We start from the raw sequence: 26,727 nt of genomic DNA, 5'->3' as shown, positions 1-26,727 counted from the left end.
ATCCCATGGGGAGAGCAGAGGCTGGTGCTCCTGATGAAGCTAGGCCTAGGGAAAAAGCAAGGCAGGTCAGGGGCAGCTGGATTTCCAACTGGATCTGAACTTGAGGAGCTTCTTCCGAGTCTCGGGCTGGGGCTCTGTTGGGCTCTGTTGGGCACCTTCATTTCTCTTTCCAGGTTTGTGTCAGACCAGGTGACGTGGGACATAGACAGTCAGTTCCTGCTGGGCCCAGCCTTCCTGGTCAGCCCCGTCCTGGAGCGCGTGAGTATGGAGGCCTCCGATGAGGGGAGGATCCCAGCTGTGAGGCTTGGGGAAAAGGACGAGGAGAAGAGACCTGAGCTGGTGGGGGTCCTAAGACATGGTTTCTTATTCTCCCTGTGTCTGTTCCTCCCCTTCTGAGCTGAAGTCTATCACTTAGGTGTTCTGGGCCTCAGCTCCTTCATCTTTAAAATGAGCCTAACAATTCTGGTTCACAGGATGATCAAGAAGAAAACACCTCATAGTGTATTAAATGACACAATCATTTCTTCGTTAACTAAAATAAGGAAGAGAAGGTCAGATGGGGGCAGTATTGTAAAGAATTCATAACAATCCCCTAGCACTATTACAACTCTTCAGAAGGATTACTTGGCAATGTGTGTACTCGTGCTGCTGCTGGCTAACCCTCCCTTCCTGTGAAGGATTACCTCCCAGTAGTAAAAGGCATTTCTTTACTTCTGTTGTTGATTGGGCTTCTGATTAAAATACCAGTTAATTGCACCTCCCCAAAATCTTTTTTTTTTTTTTTTTTTTTTGAGACAGAGTCTTGCTCTGTCATCCAGGCTGGAGTGCAGTAGCGCTATGTCAGCTCAGTGCAACCTCTGCCTCCCTGGTTCAAGTGATTCTCCTGCCTCAGCCTCCTGATGTAGCTAGGACTACAGGCGCCCACCCATGACCGGCTAATTTCTTTTTTTTTTTTAGTAGAGTCAAGGTTTCACCATGTTAGCCAGGATGATCTTGATCTCCTGGCCTCATGATCCACCCTCCTCAGCCTCCCAAAGTGCTGGGATTACAGACGTGAGCCACCCCATGCCCAGCCCCCAAATCTGATTGTACCCACAAAATTTTTTTCTGCCCCAGACACAACCTCAGTTGTTTGTCTCTTTAAGAGTGAATGGTGTAAGCCTATTTCTATAAGCAAATACTGATTTTTTTTGTTCCGGAAGTCCTGGATACCAAAGTGCTTTATGAATGCCACTTGTTTTGGGTAGACAAATCTCCCCTGTTTGAAAAAGAAAAAGGGGTGGAAGGTTTCCCCAATAGCCAACCTCCTGAGAGATGAAAGCAAGTGGGCCCAAGGCCATCACATTTATTTAACCTCTTTCCTAAGCAGTTTAGTTTCTCTGTCCTGGAAAATGGTGCCCACTGTCTTACCTTGTTTGTGTTTCATTTTAGAATGCCAGAAATGTAACTGCATATTTCCCCAGAGCCCGCTGGTACGATTACTACACGGTAAGTTTTTCTGAATGTTTATACAACATGGGAAAATGGTAGAGAAAACAAAGGCTTTAGATCTGGTGGACCTTAGGTCAAATGCTGGATCTGTAACCCACCTGCTGTGTGGTCTTAGATAAGTCACTTTAACCCTTGTAACCTCAGTTTTCTCACCTCCAAGTGGAGTAAGACCACTTCCCTCATAGAACCGTTGTGAAATAACACATAAAGCATCACACTCAGGGTCTGGATTTTGTGGGTGTTCTCTTTGTGTTAGTTTTTAATATTTCCTTATATCACTGCTCTTTACCATGTTGTGTAAAGGCAGATGCTAGCCAACATTTGAGATTGTGTTGAAAACTATAGGTTTTGTTTTTAATGTTTATATATTTGCCTGCTGTAAGTTCGTAAGCATAGAGGCCTTTTTGTCTCTTTTTATTAAATATCTCCTTCCATAGCATAGATGCTCAAAGAAGGGTGATGCACATAATTACCTAAGGCACACAAGTGATTAGACAATGTGCAAAACACACACAGAGGTGTGGGACCCAACCCTTGTGAGTCTAAGCAGTGTAAGTACATTTAGAAATGAGGCAGCAATGAAGAGCTCCTTGCCGCATAGTTTCATTGCTAGTATGATTCCCAAAGACTCAGCTGGGAAGCCAGGGTCTTCCAGGGCAGCTCTGGGGTGGTGGTCTCTTGCTGGGACCCTGAGAACTCAGACCCTGATTCTTGGGGTAGAATCAAAGAAGGCATTTCCTTGGTCTCTAATGAGGCCTCTTCTTCTGACTTTCTGAGAACTAAGTTGAGGGCTGGCAATATAGCAAAGGGGTGCAAACAGGGTTACAAGAAGCAGAGCATGTGCTGGCCCCTTTCATCCAAGGGGATTGCAGTGAGATTAGGTGAAAACGAGAAGGATGTGCAATTTTGTTCCTTCTCTTCTCAGTCCATTGGAGCCCAAATCCTCCCCACTGCTCTAGACTCCCCTTCCTGTTGCTAGTCTGGATCTGCCCTTAGGGTGGTAACATGTTAAGGCTCTGCTCTGTGCTTCCCAGCCAGGTCTTCCCTAGGAAGAGTGGCCAGCTTTCTTTAAGTGAGACTGGCCTTTGTCCTGAGTGTGCATGTTGAGTCTCCCATTCAGTAACAGAAGATGTCTTTGATCGAAGAGGGAAAGACACAAGAAATCATGGTGAAAGCTGTTTAGAAAAAGATGAAATTTTGATGTTTAATTAAAATGAAGATGAATCTCATAGTTAACATTAATGAAGAAGTGTCACGTTAATTAATCTTCCCAAGTTTGAGTACCTATTACTCGTTCTAGAGCACAAGCTGGCAGACTATGGCCCACAACCAAATCTGATTGTTAGCTGATTTGCACATAAAGTTTTATTGGAACACAGCCATGCATGTATGTTTACATGTTGTCAACAGTAATTGCTTCTTACCTGTAAAGTAGCAGCTCTCAAATGAGAGGATTTTGCCTACCAGGGGACATTTGACAATGCCTGGAGATATATTTTGTTGGCACAACAGGGTGGGGGTGAAGAGGCGATGCTGTTGACGTCTGAGGATTCTGCTGAATATCAAAAGGCACAGATCGCCCCATCACCAGAGAATCGTCTGGCCCCAAATCTCAATAGTGCTGAGACTGAAAAACCCTGCTCTAGTTGAGAACATGTAGGATGGAAGGATGGTCCCTTAGGTTAGGTTTCTGATTCAGGTGAGAGAGTAGCACCTCTTCCTGTCACACATCAGGCGAATGTAGTTTGTATGGTGGAAGCAAAGGCATAGACCCTAACAAGATATGATAGCCGCCTTGTGAGATTTCATGCAGCACTGGGTGAATGCGGAATGGGTAATGGCAGGTAAGTGGTGAAGGGTGATGAGCAGGCATAAGTTCAGAGGGGAGGATGAGATGTCTGGCAGGATGCGTTGTTCAGGGAGGGGCCTGTCCTCTCCTTCGTCATCTCTTACCTTCTTCTGCCCGCAGGGTGTGGATATGAACGCAAGAGGAGAGTGGAAGACCTTGCCAGCCCCTCTTGACCACATTAATCTTCATGTCCGTGGGGGCTACATCCTGCCCTGGCAAGAGCCTGCACTGAACACCCACTTAAGGTGAATGACAAGACTCAGGTTTTCCTTTACATGTCAGTTAGCTCAACAATCTATAATGAAGTCCACCAAAATGTAAGCATCACTCGCAAGCCCACATGCAATTTTACTCAACACTTGTTTTTTCTTTGTGCTTGTTTGTACTTTAACCTTTTTCAGACTCTACCCTCTTCGACTAATTATTAACAGCTCTTTTATGTTTAAGGGAGTGAGATGATAGGTCTAAGAGTGTCCTCCTTCAATCTCATGGTTGAAATGGAAGTCAAAAGAGGAGCAGCCATGATTCATAATAGTTTTAGTATACTATTGGGTCTAATTGAAGCTTTCCTAAGAAAACTATTGCTGAAAAATTGTTTATTCCTCTACAAGATGTTAAAATTCTAGATCAAAGTCTATGTATAAATTAACCATAAGTAACATCCAGTGAATGCTTGCCCTGTGCCTAGAGCTATATGAATATGGGCATTTCCATGTGGAAATTATGTATTTTTTCTTAGCAAAAGGAAAACATAAATTCTGTGAGGTTAGTAGTGTTACCACCATTTATTTCATAGATGAGCAAAAAGGCTAAGTGATTTGCTCAGAGTCACACAGCTAGTAAGTACATGAACGTGGACTAAAATTCACATCTCTCTGGTATCAATACTAAAATTCTCAGACTCCCTATTCATTTGATTCCAAAGATTTAAATAAAAATGAAGGACTTAAGACATTTGAAAGTAGAACTCCCTCTACATGTTTTGGATATTAGGTCACAAAAACAGAAAGATTTCAGCATCAGGATTTTCCTTTCAAAAGGTAAAGAAAGAACCCAGTTAGTTTGGTTGTCATTACGTTAAGAGCCTTAAAGGAGAATCCTCTTGATTCATTCACTAATTCATTTGTTCATGATATGAAGTCATATAGCCAGATGGAGACAGAATTAGAACTAAGTCACAAGTCTCTTGAATTCTAGTATGCAGTCTTTATCCCCCAAAGCACTTCCCTTTGCTGCTTTATGTTTGTATATAAACTCTTGGTGTGTGGCTGTGGCTTTGCCTTTAGCTAATGCCTCTCTCCCGCCTCACTGCAGCCGCCAAAAGTTCATGGGCTTCAAAATTGCCTTGGATGATGAGGGAACTGCTGAGGGCTGGCTCTTCTGGGATGATGGGCAAAGCATTGGTGAGTAGGGGTCACCTGGGATTCATGCTGATGGCACTGACTACATTCCTGGATTACCTTACAGGCCTGCTTTCACCTTTTCCCTGTTAAAACAATGTTGCATTTTAAAATATAATCATTTGTTAATTCAAGGGTATAATCCACATTGGACGTGATCTTTATTCCTCATGTAAATGAAGCTCAGTTCTGAATCACCTCCCATTATGCAACTGTTGTAATCCACTGTAGAAGGTAGCAATATGGGAGCCATGGGGAAAGTTTATCTGTAGCCAGCTGAGATAAAATTTCAGAGGATTTATGGTCAAGGACACGTTGCCTAATTACATGGTTTACTGTCCCAGTAAGAGGGGTAATACCTCTATCAATTGTATTTTTTATGGGATATTTTCTGTAATACCTCTATCAATTGTATTTTTTATGGGATATTTTCTATTAGGAGTTTATAGGAATTGGTAAACTCTCAGGTTTGCTCAAGAAATTATTAGCTATTTCTAGACAAGTGCTGTCCAACAGAACTTTCTGCAGTGATGACAATGTTCTATATCTTCTGCTGTTCAATATTGTATCTACTAGGCATATGTGGCTATCGAGCACTTGAAATGTGTGACAAGTGCATCTGAAGAATTGAATTTTTAATTTTATTCAATCTTAACAAGCTTAAGTTTAAACAATTACATTTTACTAGTGACTACTCTCTTAGCACAGTTGTAAGGGATAGCCAGTGGCAACTGACTGAGTGGTGAGTCATTTATAAAGGGGCCAGCACGACCGGGCTCAGTGGCTCATGCCTGTAATCCCAGCACTTTGAGAGGCCGAGGCGGCCAGATCACCTGAGTTCGGGAGTTCGAGACCAGCCTCACCAACAGGGAGAAACCCCATTTCTACTAAAAATACGAAAAAATTAGCCAGGTGTGGTGGCACATGCCTGTAATCCCAGCTACTAGGGAGGCTGAGGTAGGAGAATTGCTTGTACCCGGGAGGCAGAGGTTGCAGTGAGCCGAGATCGCACCATTGCACTCCAGCCTGGGCAACAAGAGTGAGGCTCCATCTCAGAAAAAAAAAAAAAGAAAGAAAGAAAAGAGAAAGAAAAAGAAAGGGGCCAGCACACAGGGAAGAGTGTGACAGCCACGAGGGAAGGGTGTAGGATGGGAATACTTGAAACCAAACTGTTGACTAGTTCCCCTTCACTGGCTGTGCTGGACTCCATATTCTTCGTGGGCCTGTGGCACACATTTAGGATAAAGGACAAAGAAGCCTTTTCTTTGATCATCTTTGTTCTCTGGAGATCACATTTTTAAGTTTGCCTAATACCTCAAGATAAACCCACCAAGACACCAGTGTTGGTGTTTATGTATGTATGTGCATATAAATGTGTGTGCAGACATGTGTACACACAGCAAAAGAAACCTGGAAATTCTGCGCTAATTAGGAAGATGCTGGGAATAGTAGACCACAAGGAAGAGAAGTGACTTAAAAATGGTGTCAGGAAACTGTTATATGAAGTGACTCTGTCACACAGATGCATCTATACACATTCATTTCAAACATTTTGTGCAAACTGAGTATGGGTGCAGGGTTTGATTAGTCTCCATAAAGAGGACTTACATTTTAAAATAGAACACTCAAAAGACAGAAAATAAAAATGAAGATAAGCCTTACTCTCTCAACAAGTAACTTGGAAGTCTACTTCTCCAAGACAAGTAGAAAATTAGAAGAGTATTTACATATTCTATAGCATAGAGTTCTACAGCACAGGCCCAGGCCATGTTTATCTTGTTGTCTGTTTACAGATACCTATGGGAAAGGACTCTATTACTTGGCCAACTTTTCTGCCAGCCAGGTGAGTGTGACTGATATGAAGTGAGAATAAGATTCCACTGGCTTAGGAGGATGCTGAATATCATAAGGGCATAAAATACCACCTAGAAATTCTTCATTGCTCATCTTGCTAATTCACATTCTTCTACTTCTCTAGACTTCTGGTGGAAATTTACTATGCTTCCAGGAGGCTTTCTGCAATTAAACCTATCCTCATCTCATCAGTAATGATCATTATTCCAGTTTACCATGTTACAGATGGATGGGCTGTTTCTGTTATCTAGCCCTTGTTCCTAAGTTACCTTGGAATGGTCGGCACATTTTGTGATTCCTCCACCTGTAGAATATAAGTATCTTGACAGTTGAGACTTTTGTCTCCTATAGAGTTCAGGGCAGTGCAAAAGACCCTGCAGCTGCTTGTCAATGCAAAGTGGATGGGAGTTGGCAATAGGAGACAGAGTGATGAAATCATGGTTTCCGTGATCCAAAGACACAAGATGGTGACTCTGAAATTGTCTTACTTTATGATCTACATTTGTGCCTAAAAAGAGGTTGGAAAAAATTTGAACTAATTCTGCTATTATCTTTTTTTTAAATCTCCAATTCGACAGAATACGATGCAAAGCCATATAATTTTCAACAATTACATCACTGATACAAATCCTTTGAAACTGGGCTACATTGAAATCTGGGGAGTGGGCAGTGTCCCCATTACCAGTGTCAGCATATCTGTGAGCGGCATGGCCATAACACCCTCCTTCAACAATGACCCCACGACACAGGTTTGTGACTGGCAAAAAATGCGAATGGTATTTTCCACCCTTAATATGCCTAGTGCAGCACCTGACTGCTTGCCTTCCAAATGATTCCCTCTCCTACCAGGCCCTCTGGGAATTCCTGAGTTTTCAGTGTGTTAGGAATGGACCACATGGAGATGAATGAAAAATCATGGTTTATCATCATTTGGAATGCATGGCCTGGATTCTTACTTTCCATGTTTGTCTTCTTGTCTGCAAACCTATGTAAAACTTTGTCTTGGCTCCCTCACCTCTGCCTCAGAGATCAACTTTCCAAATAGGTTGAACTATCATATTTTATCAAATATGATACCAAATATATCAAATATGCTTCATTATTTCATGTGCCACAAAGAAAGAAAAAAGGATGACAAAACTATGATAGAATGCTTCCTTATCACTCTTTTTTTTTTTTTTTTTTTTTTTAAGACGGAGTCTCGCTCTGTTGCCCAGGCTGGATTGCAGTGGCATGATCTCAGCTCACTGCAAGCTCTGCCTCCCAGGTTCACACCATTCTCTTGCCTCAGCCTCCCAAGTAGCTGGGACTACAGGCGCCCGCTACCTCACCTGGCTAATTTTTTGAATTTTTAGTAGAAACAGGTTTTCACCGTGTTAGCCAGGATGGTCTCGATCTCCTGACCTTGTGACCCGCCTGCCTCGGCCTCCCAAAGTGCTGTGATTACAGGTGTGAGCCACCGTGCCCAGCCTCAAATTTTTATAATAAACTTATAGAAAGTTGTTGAAACTTCTTTAGACATAAATTTTTAGCTATATGTTTCAATATTGTAGGTGATAATATGGAGGAAAATGTTAAGTGGAGATATATTGCTGATTCTGCCTCAAAGTAATTTAGAAGAGGTAGACCCTACATGTGAAGAAGCACCAGAAATAGCTTAACCAATTTGTATCATATTTAAATTGTACTATTTAAATTTGTGTTAAACTGTTTTATTTTATTATTTAAATGGTTTATTGTATTTATTATTATTTTGAAGAAAAATCTGTGTTAGTAAGATATTTCCTCTGTACTGCAAAAGGCGTTGGTGATTCAGCACTTTATAAAAATCCTTCCACTAGTGTCTATGAAGTGTTTTCCTGAGCCACTGACACACTTTATGTACATTTTTATCCTAGTGCTTTCTTGATCTTACTAACTATTCCTTCCTATAATAATCCTTAAATGTTTTCAGTCCATCCATTCATAACACAGTAATAGCAATGAAGCTTACACGGGCACAGACAATAATGATTATGCCATGAGTGCTGCCTGGCTCACAGTATTCTATGGTTATCGATTACAAGACACACTCTGGTTGCATGAAAAATCTCTACCTTGGGATTAATGCAGTGTAGTGGTCCTGACACTTATCATCCCGATGGTAAATGAAACTTTCTTCCTTGTGTGTTTACTTATTATTTTTTTCCTGAACTTTTTTTCTTTCATAATCCTTCCTGATGATTAAACCTGAAACAAAAGTTTTCTTTCAGTTTTGCATTCTTTACATTTATTTCCTCATACTTGTGGTTTTCTTGTCAACAACTTCCCCAACTATGCCTTAAAGGACTTTGCCCAATCCTGCTGCTGACCAGCTCATGGACAGACATGCAAGCTGATGAGGGCACATGCAGTGAAACCTTCTTGACAGCATCTGCCTAGGAAGAAGCAGGAATAGTGGACTCTTGCTGGGCAAACACTGGGGTGGATAGAGGAATAGGAGAAGAAGGAAACAGAAGGGTGGTGCCAAGAAAAATCAGCACCTCCGTAGAATGGAAAAGAGGGCGTTCTCTCCAGTTTGTGCAGTTGTTTCTCTTCAGTGGTTGCATATTGAACTTTTTTTTTCTTTTTTTTGTTTTTGTTTTTACATTGAGTCTCACTCTATTGCCCAGGCTGAAGTACAGTGGTGCAATCTTAGCTCACTGCCGTCTCCACCTCCCAGGTTCAAGTGATTCTCCTGCCTCAGCCTCCCGAGTAGCTGGGATTACAATCACCCACCACCACGCCTGGCTAACTTTTGTATTTTTAGTAGAGCCGGGGTTCCACCATGTTGGCCAGGCTGGTCTCAAACTCCTGACCTCAAATGATCCAACTGCCTGGGCCTCCCAGAGTGCTGGGATTACTGGTGTGAGCCATCGCACCTGGCCCGTCTCTACCATTTAATATTTTAAATGGTAAACATAAAATATTAAAACATAATTTAAATAAATCTTGAATTAAAGGCCCATCTCTGCCATTGAATATTCTTTGTACTCTAAAAAATTAGAAAACACTTTTCTCATCTGAAACTTTGAGGGCAATCTTTTAACTAGACAATACAATATAGAAGTATTAGGGGGTTATTTGGACCGTATACTTGCACCTAATTTATTTGCATGCAGTAAATTTCAACACCAGATGCCCAATTCTTTTCCTTTGGTTCCTAACAGGTATTAAGCATCGACGTGACTGACAGAAACATCAGTGTACATAATTTTACCTCATTGACATGGAGAAGCACTCCGTGAATTTTTAGAGCAAGATTCTAACTATGAACGACTTTGAAACTACTTATACTTCATGCTCATAAAAATTATTGTGTGTTGCTAATTGGTTCATACCCACTGTTGGTGAAATATTTTTGTTAATTTTGTTATATGTTTTGTGTGTAAACCCTAAAGGTTAAATCTTAGCCCTGCGGGATGGGCAGTTAGGGAGGTGTGGAAAATCTATGCATTACCTGAATGTCTCTATGTGGTTAGTATGGTAGTGATTGTTCATCATATGACATTGACTGAAGATGAACCGGGTCCATGATGAAGTGTGTGTATGTCCATGTGTGTAATCATGGAATGGACCCCATTCTCTTGTTAAACACACAAGAAAAAGCTTTCCGTGACAGTTCCAGGTCTTGAAGCTAATCAGCATCTCAAGAAAGTCTCCAGAAAGAACATCTGCTAGTTGATTATAGGCAACAGGGGGAATAATACACCTAATTGGTTATAGGTGGGGGGAGCATGATAAGCAAAGAAGAGGCAAACACAAGGAAAGATCAGAGGAAACAGAAGATGATAGTAAAAGTGATCATAGTAAGAACATAATGTGAAATTATCAACAGCCTCATGGGGAGGAAAAAGGAAGAGTCAACTCACCTGAGAGAAGAGGGTCTTGAGAAATCTTTAGCATAAAGGGCTAGTGGTGAGATTGAGATCTGAGCAGGCAAAGCTGAAAAGAGAGTTTGGAGGTTAAAAATAATTTATTTTTGCAGTGGTGTGCTTTGAAGTGTGTAAATCTTATTTCTAATGTATATAACCACATTTCACAGAAAAATACGCAATTTATATGCCGGATAAAAATAAAACAAGTGAATTTGCAAGTAATTTTGAATTCTGTGCTATTTTGAACATGAGTAATCTCTGTTTGGGGTTAAGGTTGTTGTTGTTTAGCAAACTCTTACGAGTTTGTCTTTCTGGTTCTCTTTGGCATCACAGAACCTGCAGCCAAATCCACCAATAGGATGATAACCTTTATAATTGTCTTTTTCTTACATCTCTGCAAGGAGTCTTTTATAAGATGTAGGTTTGTGGAAGGGTCTATTGATTACTATTTTAATCATCATAGCAATTGCTAAATTTAGGAAAATACCAACTCCGGTAAAAATAGGAGTTGCAACCCTCTTGCTTAAAATTCTATAGGGTTAAAATTTGAGATAAATAAATTATATATTAATGTTCAACAGGAATATTAAGTTTTGATGTTACCTGAAAATGAATGTGTTTGGAATGAGTGAGTCTGCTTCCCTGTGTTTTCTTCTTTTCTTATGACCAGGAAGTCATTCATTCTCCCTGCACACTCATGTGTCAGCGCCTGCGTAAGGCTAGAGACAAACAATATTGTTAAATCATGTGATTATCACAATAAGGGGCGTTTGGATGAGGGCCTGAGCTAACTAGAAAACTGGTGAAATACGGAAAACCGGCCATGGGAATCCTTTGGTCAAAAAGGTGGGAAACTTGTCAACTCTAACAAACTCAGGAAGGTCACAATGATGGAAACATTATTTACTTGATATTTAAGAAATATTTAATGTTACCATCAAGGATATATTGATGGAATTTGGCTCCGGCTGCCACAAAGTGCTTAAGGAGAGGCATTCTGACTACATAAATCTGACGGCCAAGGCCCTAGTGAGGCCAGTGGGGTTTTGGAGCATGTGAAGTGTCAGGGACCCCACTGACAGCCTAGTGAAACCTACAGAATTCCTCTTCACAACATTGTTTTTAAATGCATCAAGCAAAATGCATGCTATTTCAAAGAAAACTTATTACAAGATACTTATCCAAATATTAAAGAAAAATGGATATAGTAACCCATGAGATGTGTTTTTTCATTATCAAATTAAATGAAAAGATCCAATAGTGGAAGTAACAATGCCATAATTTCAATGTAATGATCAACATCAACAATATTTTGAGATATCCACTAAAATCTCGTAATGTAGAAAGAGCTGTGATTCCATTTTTGACAAACTCATGCTCTGTGAAAACTACTGTGCTCTGTTGTCTACATTCATAACCTAACAAAATGCTAAATTTCAGCCAGAAATGTATGAAAAAGATGTATCGGTTGGAACCAATATGGCTTGCCGGAGTTAACGCAGAGAGAGCTTGCTGATGTCACAGCCTAAATTTCCACCACAGTTTCATACTAACTCCCTCCCAAATTTGCACATGGGACCCATGATGAGGCCTGAAGAGATAACTGTGCATGCCTGAGGACTTTCTAGATCTCCCCTTTCTTTCACCAATCACCTGCTAATCCCAGCATCCATCCCCTAAGCCTTTTCTGATAAAAATACTTCCTTAAAGCCAGCACAGGAAGACAGGTTTGAGCTGGACTCCTGTCTCCTGTGAGTTGACTTGCAATAAAAACCTTTTCTTCAAAACCCTTCGTCAGAGTATTGGCTTCTAGCACATTGAAGAGTGAGCCCTTTTGCTCAATAACACCCCCAGAGGTTGTTCCTCAGACCACACTCTGAGAACCACCTCTCATGGAACCATATCCATTTGTGGCCATCCCAGAGCAGCCCCTACAACATGGACCTATGCTTACAACTCCTGGCCAGCTATTCAGGAAGATGCTGGGGGCCTTCCTTTTCCACATATGCTCTGTTCTTCAGATCACATAATTTTACTTTATTTCTTCATAGGTGTGCCAAAATAAAAAATAATACTCTCAAACTCTTTCACTTAAATAGGAAGACATCCATTCCTTTCTTATTAATGTTATAACATTAAATGTCATATATACCTACAAAGATAAGGTTTTGTTGGCCGTGGCAGATATCGTCAAGATCCCAACAATATTTCTTTGTTCTTATCATAGCAGCAGAGTCATTGAGAGTTTTGCACCTGGCCTTGGAGAATGGTGTTCTGGAACTTAGGGGTGACTCATTTTACAAGTTTCTGATCTGATGATTCCAACCAGCAGCTTGCTTTGACAACTGTTTGAGTTCCACCAAGAGCTAACTTTACTGTGCCTTGTTACCGATAGACAACTGGAAGATGTCGGGTCACGTGCCTGTCTCTACCCTTCAAAGTGGCTCTGTTATTTTCTCGTTGGTCAACACCAGTGTGGTGATCCAATATCTTCCAGTTAGTTAGCAAGAAGGGATGGTGAAGGTAGCTCTTTTCTGCACTTTAGGAAGCAGGTTATAGATTAGCTGGGATTGCTGGTTACCACTATTACATAAAAGAAGTCACAAATGTGCACGGCATGTGGGGAGTTAAAGGTAAAATATCACACAAAGAATAGAAAGCTCTTATGTAACAATACATCTCCCTTCTTGATCTTGCCAGGATGTCTTCCGAATTTGAAATGAGATCTTGGTATGTTTCCCCTCTAACAAAGTCCACCTTGTACTGGGGCAGATGAAAAGCTGAATATGTCATTCCAGGAGTTCGTAAATGCAGAAACCTAGTCTCTCTTTCTCTCTCTCTCTCTCTCTCTGTGTGTGTGTGTGCGCGTGTGTGCGTGCGCGCATGTGTGCTTTTCCATATACTGAGCATTTGAAGCAAACACAAAGGATTCACTACTATGAACACTGTTATTTACAGTTCTTAGGTGCCACCAAAAGAGCCCTCTGTACCCTCATATATTACTGGCAGGAATGGGGATGTAAAATGATGCTGCCACATTAGAAAGCAGTTTTGTAGTCCTTCAAAAAGTTAAAGACTTATCACATGACCTGTGATTCCACTCCTAGGTATGTTCCAGGCAGAATTTTAAAAAAACATGCCAGCTCGTAGCAGCATTGTTCATAACAGGCAAAAAGTATCAACAACCTAGATGTATATCAACTAATACATGGATAAACCAAATGTGGTCTATCCATGCAGGGGATACTATCCAGACATGGAAAGGAACAAACACTGATACCTGAAATGGCATTGATGAACTTTGAAAATATTATGCCAAGTAAAAGAAGCCAGACACAGATGGCCACATATTGTATGACTGCATTTATATGAAATGTTCACAATAGGCAAATCCATAAGGACAGAAAGTAGGTTAGCGGCTGCAGAAACGGGGAGATGGGAATGGAGAGTGACCACTAATTATTTTTTTGGGGGTGTGACAAAAATATTCTGGAATTAGATAGTGGTGATAGTTTCAGAATTTTGTAATTTTTTTTTAAAAAAACACTGAATTGTATACTTTAAAAGAGTGAATCTTATGGCTTGGAAATTATATGTCAATTAAAAAATCCACTTTAGCTAGCTTAAGAAAACTTTTAAAAAGATATTGGTGACTCATTGAAACTCCAGTAGGACTAGAGAGTCAGGTTTGTAGGCCATGTGGCTAAGGACAAACCCCAGGTTACCCTGTAGGGGTTTCTACTGCCACTGCCCTGAGCACATATCTGGCAGCTTGCAACCCCAAATACTGAGCATAGGATGCCCCTAGGTCTCTTGTCCCTGCTGCCTCTGAAACGAGCTATCTTTCCAACATCCTGGGTTTTACATGGTACCTCCTTATCTACACCTTCTTCTGGATGTAAGTCACTCAAGGGAATATCTCATTCACAAAGCTCCAGTCACTTGCCTCTACCTTGGGTGAAAGAGAGGCTGTGAAAGAGAATTTCCAGCTGTTTCTCTGGGGAGGCAGGATTTGGAGAAAAATTCCTTAAGTTGATTTAAGTTTTTTTTTTTTTTTTTTTGTCCTTTTAAGGATCCTCTGTTTATAATTTTTTTTCAACTTTTATTTTAGATTCAAGGTCTATGATTCAGGGTGCACATATACAGGTTTGTTTCAAGGGTATATTGTGTGGGATGCTGAGGTTTGGGGTGTGATTGAACCTGTCACCTAGGTAGTGAGTAGATAGTGTTTCAACCCTTGTCTCCCTCCCCACCTCCCCCATCTTAGCAAGAAGTTTTGAAAGATGCTGAGCCATCAAAGAATATGACAAATATCCACTAGAGGCGTCTTCCCATTTTAGGTGTGTATACTTTCTTTCTTTTTTATTTTTAATTTTTGAAATGGAGCTTTGCTCTTGTTGCCCAGGCTGGAGTGCAATGGGGCAATCTCAGCTCACTGCAACCTCCGCCTCCCGAGTTCAAGCGATTCTCCTGCCTCAGCCTCCTGGGTAGCTGGGATTACAGCCGCCTGCCATCACGCCTAGCTGTAGGGACAGGGTTTTACCACATTGGCCAGGCTGGTCTCGAACTCCTGACCTCAGGTGATCTACCCGCCTTGGCCTCCCAAAGTGCTGGGATTACAGGTGTGACCCACTGCGCCCGGACAGGTTTGCATAATTTCTACCTTAATGGTGCTTCACTATTTAGAATAATTGGTGGAAAGGATCATTTGAATTAATGAAAAGCTGAGTTATACCAAGAGAACTCTGGAGGATGAAAATGGAGAAAAGAACAAAGTGATGAACCGAGAGCTAATCCTTCTTTCACTTACCTATTAAATAAATAGCTATACATTTAAAAAGAACTATAGATATTGGGCAGAGTGCTAAGCACAGGAGATACAACAGTGAAGAAGATAGACAAGACCCTAGCTCTTGAGCCCTTTAGGCTACATGTACAGATGAGGAAGCATAACTTGACAATCAAAGTAATCAGGTATGAACAGGGATACAGAGGAGGGCCAATGATTAGAAAAAACACCACCTTCCCCTTTTATTAACAAAAGGAACTTTCATTCTATGTCACATGGAGAGCAAGGGTTCTTTTATGATCTATTGGAATATGCACTCCCCTCCTCCAGTTACTGTCAACTTTATAGGCAATAAATTAATCGTGGCAGAAGCTGGCTACCTCGGCCCAGTTACCTTTGCTCAGTGCTTCCTATGAATCGCTGAGGGAGAGACACAGCATAGAAAAAAGGTGATGCGGTGAGTACGCTTCTCCATGCAAGCAGTGCTTTGAACAAGGGCAGGGGGGTCCCTTTCTCTTTGTGTGATTTTCTGTCTGCTGCTCTGTTAAGTGATCTGGATGCCCATGTTTTTCTCCTGGACTTAATATTTTCTTCCTTTTCCATAAAAGATGAGGAGTGAGGATGAGACAGTTGATGGAGAGGAGAGATGTGTGTGTGTGTGTGTGTGTGTGTGTGTGTGTGTGTGTGTGTGTGTGTGTGTTGTCAGTGTTTGGAGGACAGGTTCGGGGAGGTCTGGTGTGAGATCCTCCTCTCTCACTGGGAGAAATTAAGGACAGAGGAAACAGTTGGGATCCTTCTGGAAACTATCTCAAGATGGCATGGATTTGGAGGAAGGTGAATTCCTCCCAGCTTTGGGCAGGAAGGGTTTCTAAGTAGGGAAGAATTTCTACCTTTCGGAACCCCCATCCTGTCCTCTGTCTGAATGGCAATAGCTCCTAAGGCAGGAAAATACCTAGGGTTATTCCCAGTGTTCCTGAACTTCCTGAGCTAAGTTGCTGAACCTGCTCCCTCAGGAGGATTGAGGAGCTGTGGAGTGGGTCCCTGCTGCTGATTTTTACAGGCTAGAAAGAAAAAAGTCTCCCTGTAGAGAGAAATAATACTTGGAGAAAGAGACCAACTGATGAATAATGCGTTTGTGTGGTATTGAGTTGTGGGCTGTATGTATAAGAAATGAAGTTTGATACCATAGCTCTCTCAGGGTAGGTCCTTCATACTTCTTTCACTACCTGAAATTCCACCATTGGAGACCGATCCTCTAAGTCTTTAAGCTCTGCAGCCTAGGGCACATTGTGGAGAGAGTATTCAAGTACTAGTTTAAAAAGTAGCGGCTCTTAGTGTTTGTCTCAGTTCCACCACTAACCGTGACTAGACAAAATTCCTTAATATTCATCTGTAAAATGGAAATCGTGATATCTGTCTGATCAGCTTCAATGCAGGGATTTTATGAGAATACAGTAATACAATATATATTTTATGGGGATTAGAGTATATCTTTTAAATAATTTAGACTAAAAGAGAGAAAACTGATTAATTTAAGTAAATAGTAAAGAATAGTTAATAAACCCCAATTTTAATCCCAAACCTCAAGTCTCCAAGGGTTAAGGGTTTTTCCTAAAGGCCTGTTGTCAAATTACCTGTAGATCCTAGTTCCTTACCTCTATTTCAATATTCAACTGCTTCTTTTATGGAATTATTACGCATTAACCTAAAGGTTACTGTAATTAAAAATTGAAGCTATATACCTATATAAAATATTTGTAGAAATGGTCATGGCATTGGGGAGGAGTTGAGAAGAGCAAGGATACAGGGAAATGTAAAGTAAGAGGAGAGGCAAAATAAACATAAAAACAAGAGAGAGAACATTCTTTGTCCCCGTTGACTTATATTTAATAGCTTGTTGCTGCGTAAGTGCTGGTTTAGTATGGTGGGAATATGGGGAGAGGAGAGGCTGAGCAGCTGGGGTTAGGAGGTGCCATGAAGACCTTTGATCACAAAGCTAAAGGGTTTTTGGTTTATTCAAAGATCCACTAAAAGCTTGAATATAGGAGATCCAAATGACCCTGTTTGTGCTGGTCACTTGGGTAATGACCCAAAGATACCGGAAAAGTAGTCTGACTGAACTGGTAAATGGCTGTGAGAACTAACAGAATGAGAGGAATTAAAAAAAGATTCCTAGGTGGTTTTTTTTTTTTTTTAATGTGATTCTATTCCTCAAGTTATTAATTATTTGAGGAACAAATAATTTGGCCAAATTGGTAGGAACTGGGACTGAAGTGTGGGGAGAGATGATTTCAGGTTTAAACATGTTAAATTTGGTTGAATCTGTGGGACATCCAACAGGCAGTTTAATATATGAATCTAAATCCCTGGGCTAGAAATACAGATTGGATTGCCATCACATGTCACATAAAGTCACATGAGGGGTGGAGATTGTTCAAGGAGTGTGCATAGTTTTAAAAAGAAACCTATATCAGAATTTGGGGGACATCGACATTTAATGAAATAGGGCCGAGTGTGGTGGCTCATGCCTGTAATCCCAGTACTTTGGGAGGCCAAGGCAGGCAGATTACCTGAGGTTAGGAGTTCAAGACCATCCTGGCCAACATGATGAAACCCCGTCTCTACAAAAATAGAAAAATCAGCCAGGCATGATGGCAGGTCCCAGCTACTTGGGGACCTGAAGCCGGAAAATCGCTTGAACCTGGGAGACAGAGGTTGTAGTGAGCCGAGATCGTGCCATCAAGCGAGATCAGGCCGAGAACCAGCCTGGGCAACAGAGCGAGACTACGTCTCAAAAAAAAAAAAAAGAAGAAGAAGAAAAGAAGTAGGAGACTACAAAGAATATTGAAGATAAGCCAGAAATATAGGTGGAAAGCCAAGATTCCTATCAAGGAATCCATAGGTGGAAAGGTTCATGGAGGAGGAAGTGGTTAAGTGGTCAAGACAGTGTCCATTGTATTCAGCTACGATGTCACTGGTAACCTTGGTGGGAGCATTTCCAGTGGAATGCAGAAAACAGCCAAGACAATATGAAGAAGGGAATATAGAAAGTGTGGAATTATCATTCTGGAGGATTAGCTATGAAAGGAAAAAGAAAGTTATTATGTTACCTGGAGAAGCACACAGAGTCATTAACAGAGTTTGAGGTGATGTGGGGTATATTTATGAAGAAAAAATACTCAGAGAGTGAAATTGATTCTGCAAGAAAAGAAGAGATAATTGGCAGAATAAGATTTTTGAGAAATTCAACAGCTGTGAGATCTAGACAATAAATGCAAGGATTATACTTACACAAGAAGAGGAAAAACTGTTTCACTGAGAATAGAGGGGGAAAAGTAAGAATTTACATAGATGTGAATAACCTTTTGTGGAAAAGCTTGGGTTGAGAAGCAGAGAGATGGAGTAGTTTCTGCAAAATGGTTACTTTCTATTTTATATCAGCGATGATATTGTATGAGAATAAGAGTGTAGGTAATAGCGGTCAGGCCTGAAAAGAAGGATAGAAGGATCAATTTTTTAAATTACTGCTACGAGGCCAGGCACAGTGGCTCACGCCTGTAATCCCAGCACTTTGGGAGGCCGAGGTGGGTGGATCATTTGAGGTCAGGAATTTGAGATCAGACTCACTAACATGGTGAAACCCCATCTCGACTAAAAATACAAAAAATTAGCCAGACGTAGTGGCACGCACCTGTAGTCCCAGCTACTCAGGAAGCTGAGACAGGAGAATCCCTTGAACCTGGGAGGTGGAGGTCACAGTGAGTTGAAATCATGCCCCTGCACTCCCAGGGTGAGACTCCATCTCCAAAAAAATAAAATAAAATAAAATAAAATAAAATAAAAATTACTGCTGTGAAAAGTGAGAGGCACTGTCAAGACCATCAGTTGGCTTGCAGGCCCAGTTTATTTAGGAGATTATGAGCCTCAGTGGCATCTCCCTTGAGCTAGGTGTGTCAGCACAGAGGCAGATGTTTGGACGGATAGTTTCATCCTGCAGATTCTGTTAGCAGATAGGGAACAAGGAAGATGAGAGCAATGAGAAGTGAAATAATCAACACTGAGGCCTAGGTCTTTTCAGGCTAACAGCTAGGAAGAGCTAGGAGATTAAAAGGAAATGGAAAGGTAACAGTAGCCTTGATGTGATAAAATACTTTGTTAAAATAAAGTAAGACAGGCCGGGTGTAGTGGGTCACGTCTGTAATCCCAGCACTTTGGGAGGCAGAGGTGGGCAGATCACCTGAGGTCAGGAGTTCAAGACCAGCCTGACCAACATGGAGAAACCTTGTCTCTACTAAAAATACAAAATTAGCAGGACATTAGCTGGGATTACAGGACACATACCTGTAATCCCAGCTACTCGGGAGGCTGAGGCAGGAGAATCGCTTGAACCCAGGAGGCAGAGGTTGCGGTGAGTTGAGATTGTGCCAGCCTGAGCAACGAGAGCAAAACTCTGTCTCAAAATAAATAAATAAATAAATAAATAAATAAATAAATAAATAAAATAAAGTAAGACAATGGGATAGTAAAAGGACATTGCTCATTTACATATGAATTTACAATTTCAAAAGTGGAACAGTTCTGAGGATGATAAATTCCAGGGGCTAGCTAACTTTTGGGGATGATGGAGATGGAATGGCAATGAAGGCATGGCAGCTGAGGGCTGTCATGGATCTGCGAGACATGTAATAATGTTAGATTTACTGTAATCAGAGCAGAAAAATGAGAACACATCCAGTGTCTGATCTCATTTTTGTGGATGAAGAAATACAGGTCCAAATAGGTAAATAGCCCATCTGTTAGTAAGAAAATCAGGAAAAGAATTCAAGCCCTTTGATTCCCAGTTCAGTACATCCTCCAATATAGAAAATATTTTAAATTTTGGGTCAGTAAATGATCTTCAGGGTTACTGGGATCCACCAAATTTCTGTGAGTTGTGTGGTGTGAACATACCAGCAAGCCTCATCCTGGGCATCAGGATGTTTTTGCTACCAGATCCTTAAGAATGTCAGTGATGTTTAAACAGCCTAAACAGTGACTTCAGCATCATCCCCAGGGCAGTTGAAAGAGGAAGACTTAGATTCAAGCTTTGCTATTTTCTCTCTCCCTGAGCATACCTTCCTGTCTACTACATTAGGTGGATGTGAAGATCAAAGTGACATCTAAAGGATTTTGTGAGCTACTTCAGCCCCTCATCTATCTTCTGTGTGTTATTCCACAACATTTTCCCTTCAGTTCTTCATGCCTGATATACTTTTCCTTGGACAATCCTCAATTCCTCTGCATGCAAAAAAGTCAAGGGCTTTACAGGTGTTGGATGTAAAGCTAGAGTTAATTAGGGACACTGATAAATGGAAACAAATAATCTTTAGATTATGTAAAGAGGATGCTGATAATCAAGGTCATCTTGCAAACAACCACATCTTGCAAACAATTTCACAATCACAATGATTATGTATCCTCTTAGATTGGTGGGGCTTTGTGATTTGTTTTAACCCAATTATCTGTGTCTATCTAGATGGCAAGGAAGTTCAGTGTATTGGAAGTCCTTCTGATCATCTTCTGCCTAATTGTGGTGGTCATAGATATCCTCTTGCTGCTTCTTGTGTTGGAGGAACCTTCAGGTAAAGGAGATGCTTGTGGGTTGGAAGGCTGGGTAAAGGAAGTCCCCTCTAAATGCCAAAGAGATTATTTTATTCTTTTACTTTTCAATATGCCACTACATTGCGGTATTCAAAATTCACATCCCCAATTAGTTTAAGTTAAACTCCAAAAGGTAAGTGTTCTTTTTCTGCACTGAAACCCTGAATGGTAGTGATATTTAGGGTCTCCCAAGCCCCATTTGGTGCAATTTTAACAAGATGCAAAATTAGGCTCACTAGATGCCTGCCCTTCAACCCAGAGTCATGAAGTCATACTGCCTTCAATGAGAAAGGACTGTTAAGGTAACAGTGCCTCCAGCCCCATTATATTATGGAAAAGGAAATGAAGGTTACAGGGAGATTACATTAAGTTGGCTTGGTTATACCAACATACATAGCTATAGTTTCTTCATAGGTGCCTTTGAAACTGTTCTATCTGTCTATCTGTCTCTCTCGCTCTCTCTCTCAGACACCCAGAAGCATCAAACAGAATGCCTTCTCTTTCAAGCACATATTGTACTCTAAATAATAAAATGTATGTAATTCAAAAATGTATTTTCAGTAAAGCTGAATTTGGGCTTTGTTCTGCGTGACAAACTCACTTTATAGATGTGAATTGAGCCTACAGTGAAAAGAAGCTGTCCTGATAGTAGAACCCTACCTGCTCCATCTCTTTTCATCTCTCTCCACAGTAAACATTAAGACACTTTCTAGGGACTATTTATAACTTTGAAAGATGATCTGAAAACCATTGATATAAGCCATTTTGAGCTTATTCCTACTTCTCTCCTCTAAAACATTTTTTAGATTGCAAGTCTCATAAGATTGCTATCCAGTGTATATGAATAATTGGTTTCTTTTATTTGATATAAAACTAGATCTTCACACTTGCATTCACCCTAAACCACATTCTGATTTATGCAGAGTAGTTATGGTTTTAACTGTCTTACATACTGAACTTTTCTCTGGGGTTTTTTTTTTTTTTTTTTTTCTTTTTTGAAGATGTATTTCCATGGGTTGAAAGGGGGGCTTTAAAATCAATTTGTTTTTATTGTGGTAAGAACAGTGAACATAACATCTACCCTCTTACTGGATTTTTAAGTGTATAAGACAGTATTGTTATCTATTGAAACGATGTTGTACATCAGATTTCTGGAACTTATTCATCTTGCATAACTGAAATGTTATACATGGGGATTAGCAACTCTGCAATCCCTGTTTCCCCTAACTCCTGACAACCACCATTCTCTTCTTTGCCTCTATGAGTTTGACTATTTTAGATAATTTATTTAAGTGGAATCCCAGAGTATTTGTCCTTTTGTGACTGGCTTAATTCACTTTGCATAATGTCCTCAAGGTTCATCCATGTTGTTGCATATTGCCGGAATCCAGTTTTAAGACAAATTTTTACTGAAATATATACACAAACAAATGTAGAGCCATAAAGATAGTGATAGTGAATATATTTGGGGGCTTTGTTTTGAATCAAAACAAAAGCATTAACGGACACCTGCTAATGCCCACAGTAACTGTTTCCTCCAAATTCTGATGAAATTCTAGATTTCAGATGGTTCATGGAGTCCATGAGCCAGTCCTACTTCTGCTGTTGTTATGGGGAGAAGATTCCACAAAGTTGATAAAGGCTAAAGTAAGAATAGCTAATGTTGAGTGAAGGTGTTTGTTTCCAATGAGGCCAATAGTATCTTCCTGATATGTAGCCTGAGTCATCTGGTGTCTTTAAGCAGCTGTGCCTATATATAAGAGACTAAAGAAAAAACAGTAAGAAAAAAGACTTTCCCAGCTATTTAATCAGGTCTTCCCTGGTAACAACAACAACAAAAATAATGTTGGATCCCTACCTGACAGCATATATAAACATTAACTCAAAATTTATCAAAAACCTAAATATAAGGGCCAAAACTATAAAACTCTAAGAAAGCATAAATAAAAATGTCTGTGACCTTGGATTAGACAACAGCTTCTTAGACGATACCCAAAGTACAGCAACCAAAGAAAAAAATAGGCAAATTGGACTTCATCAAAATTGAAAAAAACTTTGTGCTTTGAAGCACACTTTGAAGAAAACTATCAAGAATGTGAACAACAATCCACAGATTCAGGGGACATATCTGCAGATAACATATCTGATGTTAGGCCCTTATCAGATACATCATTTGCAAATATATTTCTTTATACATTCTAACATAATACATTGGAATATAAGATAATATATTCTCTTAGGATGTATAAAGAAATACTACAAATCCCAATTTTTTTAAAAAAAGGTTTCTAAATGAGTAAAACATTTAAATAGACATTTATCCCAAGGAAATCTATAAATGGCCACTAAACCCATGGAAGTATATTCAACATCATCAGTTATTTGGGAAGCACAAGTCAAAACAATAACATATTGCTTTCACACCCACTAGGATGACTGTAATTAAAAACAGATAAAAACAAGTGTTGCTGAGGTTACAGAGAAACTGGAATTGTTCTACATGGCTAATGGGAATGCAAAATGGTGTGGTTACTTTGGAAAACTTTGTCAGTTCCTCGGAAAGCTAAAGATAGAGTTAATCATATGACCTAACAATTCCACTTCTAGATATATAACCAAGAGACCTGAAAACATAGTTCATAGAAAAACTTTTGAATGCTCACGGCAGAATTATGTATAATGCTCAAAAAGTAGAAACAACCCAAATGTACATGAACCGATGGATAGATAAACAAAATGTGGTATATCCACACACACAAAATGTGATTCAGCCATTAAAAGCAATGAAGCACTGATACATACTACAACATGGATTAACCTGCAAAACCGTAGACCAGGTGAAAGGAGCCAGACACAAAAGGCCACAAATTTTAAAGAAAAAATTTTAAAGACTAAAGAAAAAGTCTTTTTATAGGAAATGTTCAGAATAGGCAAATCCATAGTGATAGAAAATAGATGAGTGTTTACCAGGGACTGGGAGGAACTGGGAGAACATGGGAATGTCATTTCTTTTTGGGGTGATGAAATTGTTCTGGAATTCGATAGTGGTCATAGGTTGTACAACTTCTTAACTAAAAACCATTGACATATACTTTAAGAGGATGAATTTTATGGTATACAAATTGTATCTGTATAAAAAGCAAACAAAGTAGAAATAAACGTGTTTAACCTTGGAGAAGTGTTAAACATCATATGCAAATATAGATACCAGCTTGGAGAAGTGTTAAACATTGTATGCAAATGTAGATACCAGCTACTGGTGATCTGTTGTGTGCAGAATTGACTGAAAGTCTGTAACTTTGCTGGCTTCCTTCCTGGAGCTGTGATTACACTACACATTTTCAACTTTATCCTTTAATTCCTATGCAGATACTTCATTTACTCCAGAGTGCCCAGATATTCCCCACTCGGAAAGGATAGACTGCATACCTGACCAGGAGGTGACTGAGGTCAGAGAAATAAGATCGCTTTTGGTGGCCTACGGGGTGTTATTGAAAAGAGATGAATATGTGAAGTGGGGAAAGGGCGGGGGTGGCATGGCTTCCGGGCCTCTGATTTGTTTGGAGTTCTTTCTTTCTTACCTTATTAAAATAACAATATTAAGATCGTGAGGGAAGCAGTGTTGAGAAAAAGGAAGAGTAGGAAAAGCTAACAAGAATGTTAACCTGTGGATTATAAAGTCCAAAGTGGAGGGAGATTACAGGTGCTACTAAAGGTACCTTACGTGTGATTCCAAGGATTGTGGTAGAAAGGTTAAAAGTTTGTGGGCTAGACTATGTATTCTTTGAGAATAGAGGCCATTAAGCACATGCAAATAGAGAAATCCATAGTGATAGAAAATAGATTAGCATTTACCTGAGTCACTGGTTGAGTCACTTACAGAACTCAGGCAACTTGCTACAACAAGCGCCCTCTGGAATTATGTTACTGGCAATAGAGGCCCCAGTGAATATGTACTAAAGAACACAGGTTTTCTCCCTGAGTAGCTTCCATAAAATATCAGCTACTTGAACGCTGATTAGTTGTGGCTTGGGACTTTTTCATAAAGGTTGTATGTATTTATATATTTAAATTTTATTTATTTGCCCCATATTCTAAATTAAATATCTTCTTGAGATATTAATTAGGACAGTATTGAATTTCAGTTAAATTTTAAACAATATTGACATTTTGATAGATTTGAATCTTCTTGTTATAAAAACTTAGAAAGTATCTCCATTTCAGTTCTTTTCATACATACATATAATTCTTTCTTTTCTTTTTTTTGAGACAGAGTCTCACTTTGTCACCAGGCTGGAGTGCAGTGGCACGGATCTTGGCTCACTGCAACCTCTGCCTCCCAGGTTCAAGCAATTCTTGTGCCTCAGCCTCCTGAGTAGCTGGGATTACAGGTGCCTACCACCACGCCCAGCTAATTTTTGTATTTTTAGTAGAAACGGGGTTTCACCGTGTTGGCCAGGCTGGCCTCGAACTCCTGACCACAGGTGATCCACCGCCTCGGCCACCCAAAATGCTGGGCTTACAGGTGTGAGCCACCGCGCCCAACCCATGTGTACATATATTTCTTAACTGAGTTTTATGTTTCTCTTATATGTTTTGTTGCATATGAATTATGATGTTTTTCCTAGGTATTTCACATCCTTGGTTTCTATTGTAAATATAATCCATTATATTTTGTAAGTTGTGCTTCTTTTATTATAATGCTTCTTTTCTTGCTATTACTTTATATTTATTATTTTTACTTTATATTATGTTTATACAGTATATTTATTTCTATTTATTATATAATTGATCAAGTTAAATCTCCTATTGTTTATAAAAAATGTTTTTGTAGTCCCTTCTCTGGATATTAAGTATAGAATTACATTATACTAAAATAAGGATAATTTTTCTTTGTATTAATATTATCTTATACATTCATATGTCTAATTGTATTGTCTATTTCTTGCAGAATAATATAATTAAAGTGATGATGGTTGGCAACCCTTATTTTGTGCTTGACTTTAATGGAAATTCGTGGTCAAAGTATCAAGCACAAAGTTAGCTACTGGCTTAAGAGAATTGTTTTATTGATATATATTAGCAACCACCTTTATATTCTTACTTTAACTTTTTTTAAAAAGAAATGGAAAATGGATTTTTTCCAACAATTTTGTATTGAACTTTTCAAACATATGGAAAGACTGAAATAAGTTTACAATAATACCCATTACCTACCACTTAAATTTCACCATTAGTATTTTACTTTGCTTTCTCATGTTTATCACTTATCCCACACTTCATTCATCTGTTAAACTATCTGATTTCTATGCATTTGAAAGTAAGTTCTAGAAACCAGTTCACTTTTTCATAAATTTCTCACCATGTATATTATTAGCTACAGTCCAAAGTTTGATTATAATTATTTATCTTCAGATATTACACTTATATACAACGCACATACAAAGAGTTGTTATTAATACATTTTGCACAATTCTTTGGTGCACATTTGTTGAATTATGGCAAATGTCTATACATGTGTAAGCTAAACCATTCTATACCCAAAGGTACAGAATATTACCATCACTACAGAAAGTTATCTTACGACATTTCCCAATAGTTATTCCGACTTGTACCCCTTAACAGGTAATCACTGATGATTTATCTCCACCTTAGTTTAGTTTTGCTTGTTGCAGAACTTCATATGAATGGAATCATACAGTGTAGTGTAAAGCCTCTTTCATTCAGCACATTTTTGAGATTCATCTTTATTGTTGCAAATATTAGATAATTCCTTGTATCATTGAGTGATATTCCATTATATGAGTA

General features: G+C 39.6%; 1 protein-coding gene across 40 annotated transcripts in view; it reads left to right on the top strand.

Annotated features, from left to right (window-relative positions):
* MGAM (maltase-glucoamylase) overlaps positions 1-26,727 on the top strand; it is a 273,176-nt gene that overhangs the window by 144,514 nt on the left and 101,935 nt on the right. For 35 of the 40 annotated variants that reach the window (XM_050782185.1, XM_050782190.1, XM_050782206.1 and 32 more), the window contains 7 exons: positions 174-258; positions 1,432-1,488; positions 3,461-3,585; positions 4,655-4,743; positions 6,534-6,583; positions 7,173-7,343; positions 9,783-10,708. In XM_050782185.1, the coding sequence (XP_050638142.1) occupies positions 174-258; positions 1,432-1,488; positions 3,461-3,585; positions 4,655-4,743; positions 6,534-6,583; positions 7,173-7,343; positions 9,783-9,860 (655 nt within the window). In that variant the 3' untranslated portion in view covers positions 9,861-10,708. Of the gene's footprint in view, positions 1-173; positions 259-1,431; positions 1,489-3,460; positions 3,586-4,654; positions 4,744-6,533; positions 6,584-7,172; positions 7,344-9,782; positions 20,901-24,288; positions 24,369-26,727 lie in introns of those variants that run through there. The other 5 variants (XM_050782214.1, XM_050782216.1, XM_050782219.1 and 2 more) reach the window with 4 other exon arrangements.

The sequence above is a fragment of the Macaca thibetana genome, chromosome 3 (assembly GCF_024542745.1).
Source record: "Macaca thibetana thibetana isolate TM-01 chromosome 3, ASM2454274v1, whole genome shotgun sequence".
Classification (NCBI taxonomy): Eukaryota; Metazoa; Chordata; class Mammalia; order Primates; family Cercopithecidae; genus Macaca; species Macaca thibetana.
Note: the sequence above shows the minus strand (reverse complement) of the source record. Positions and strands in the feature narration are given on the sequence as shown.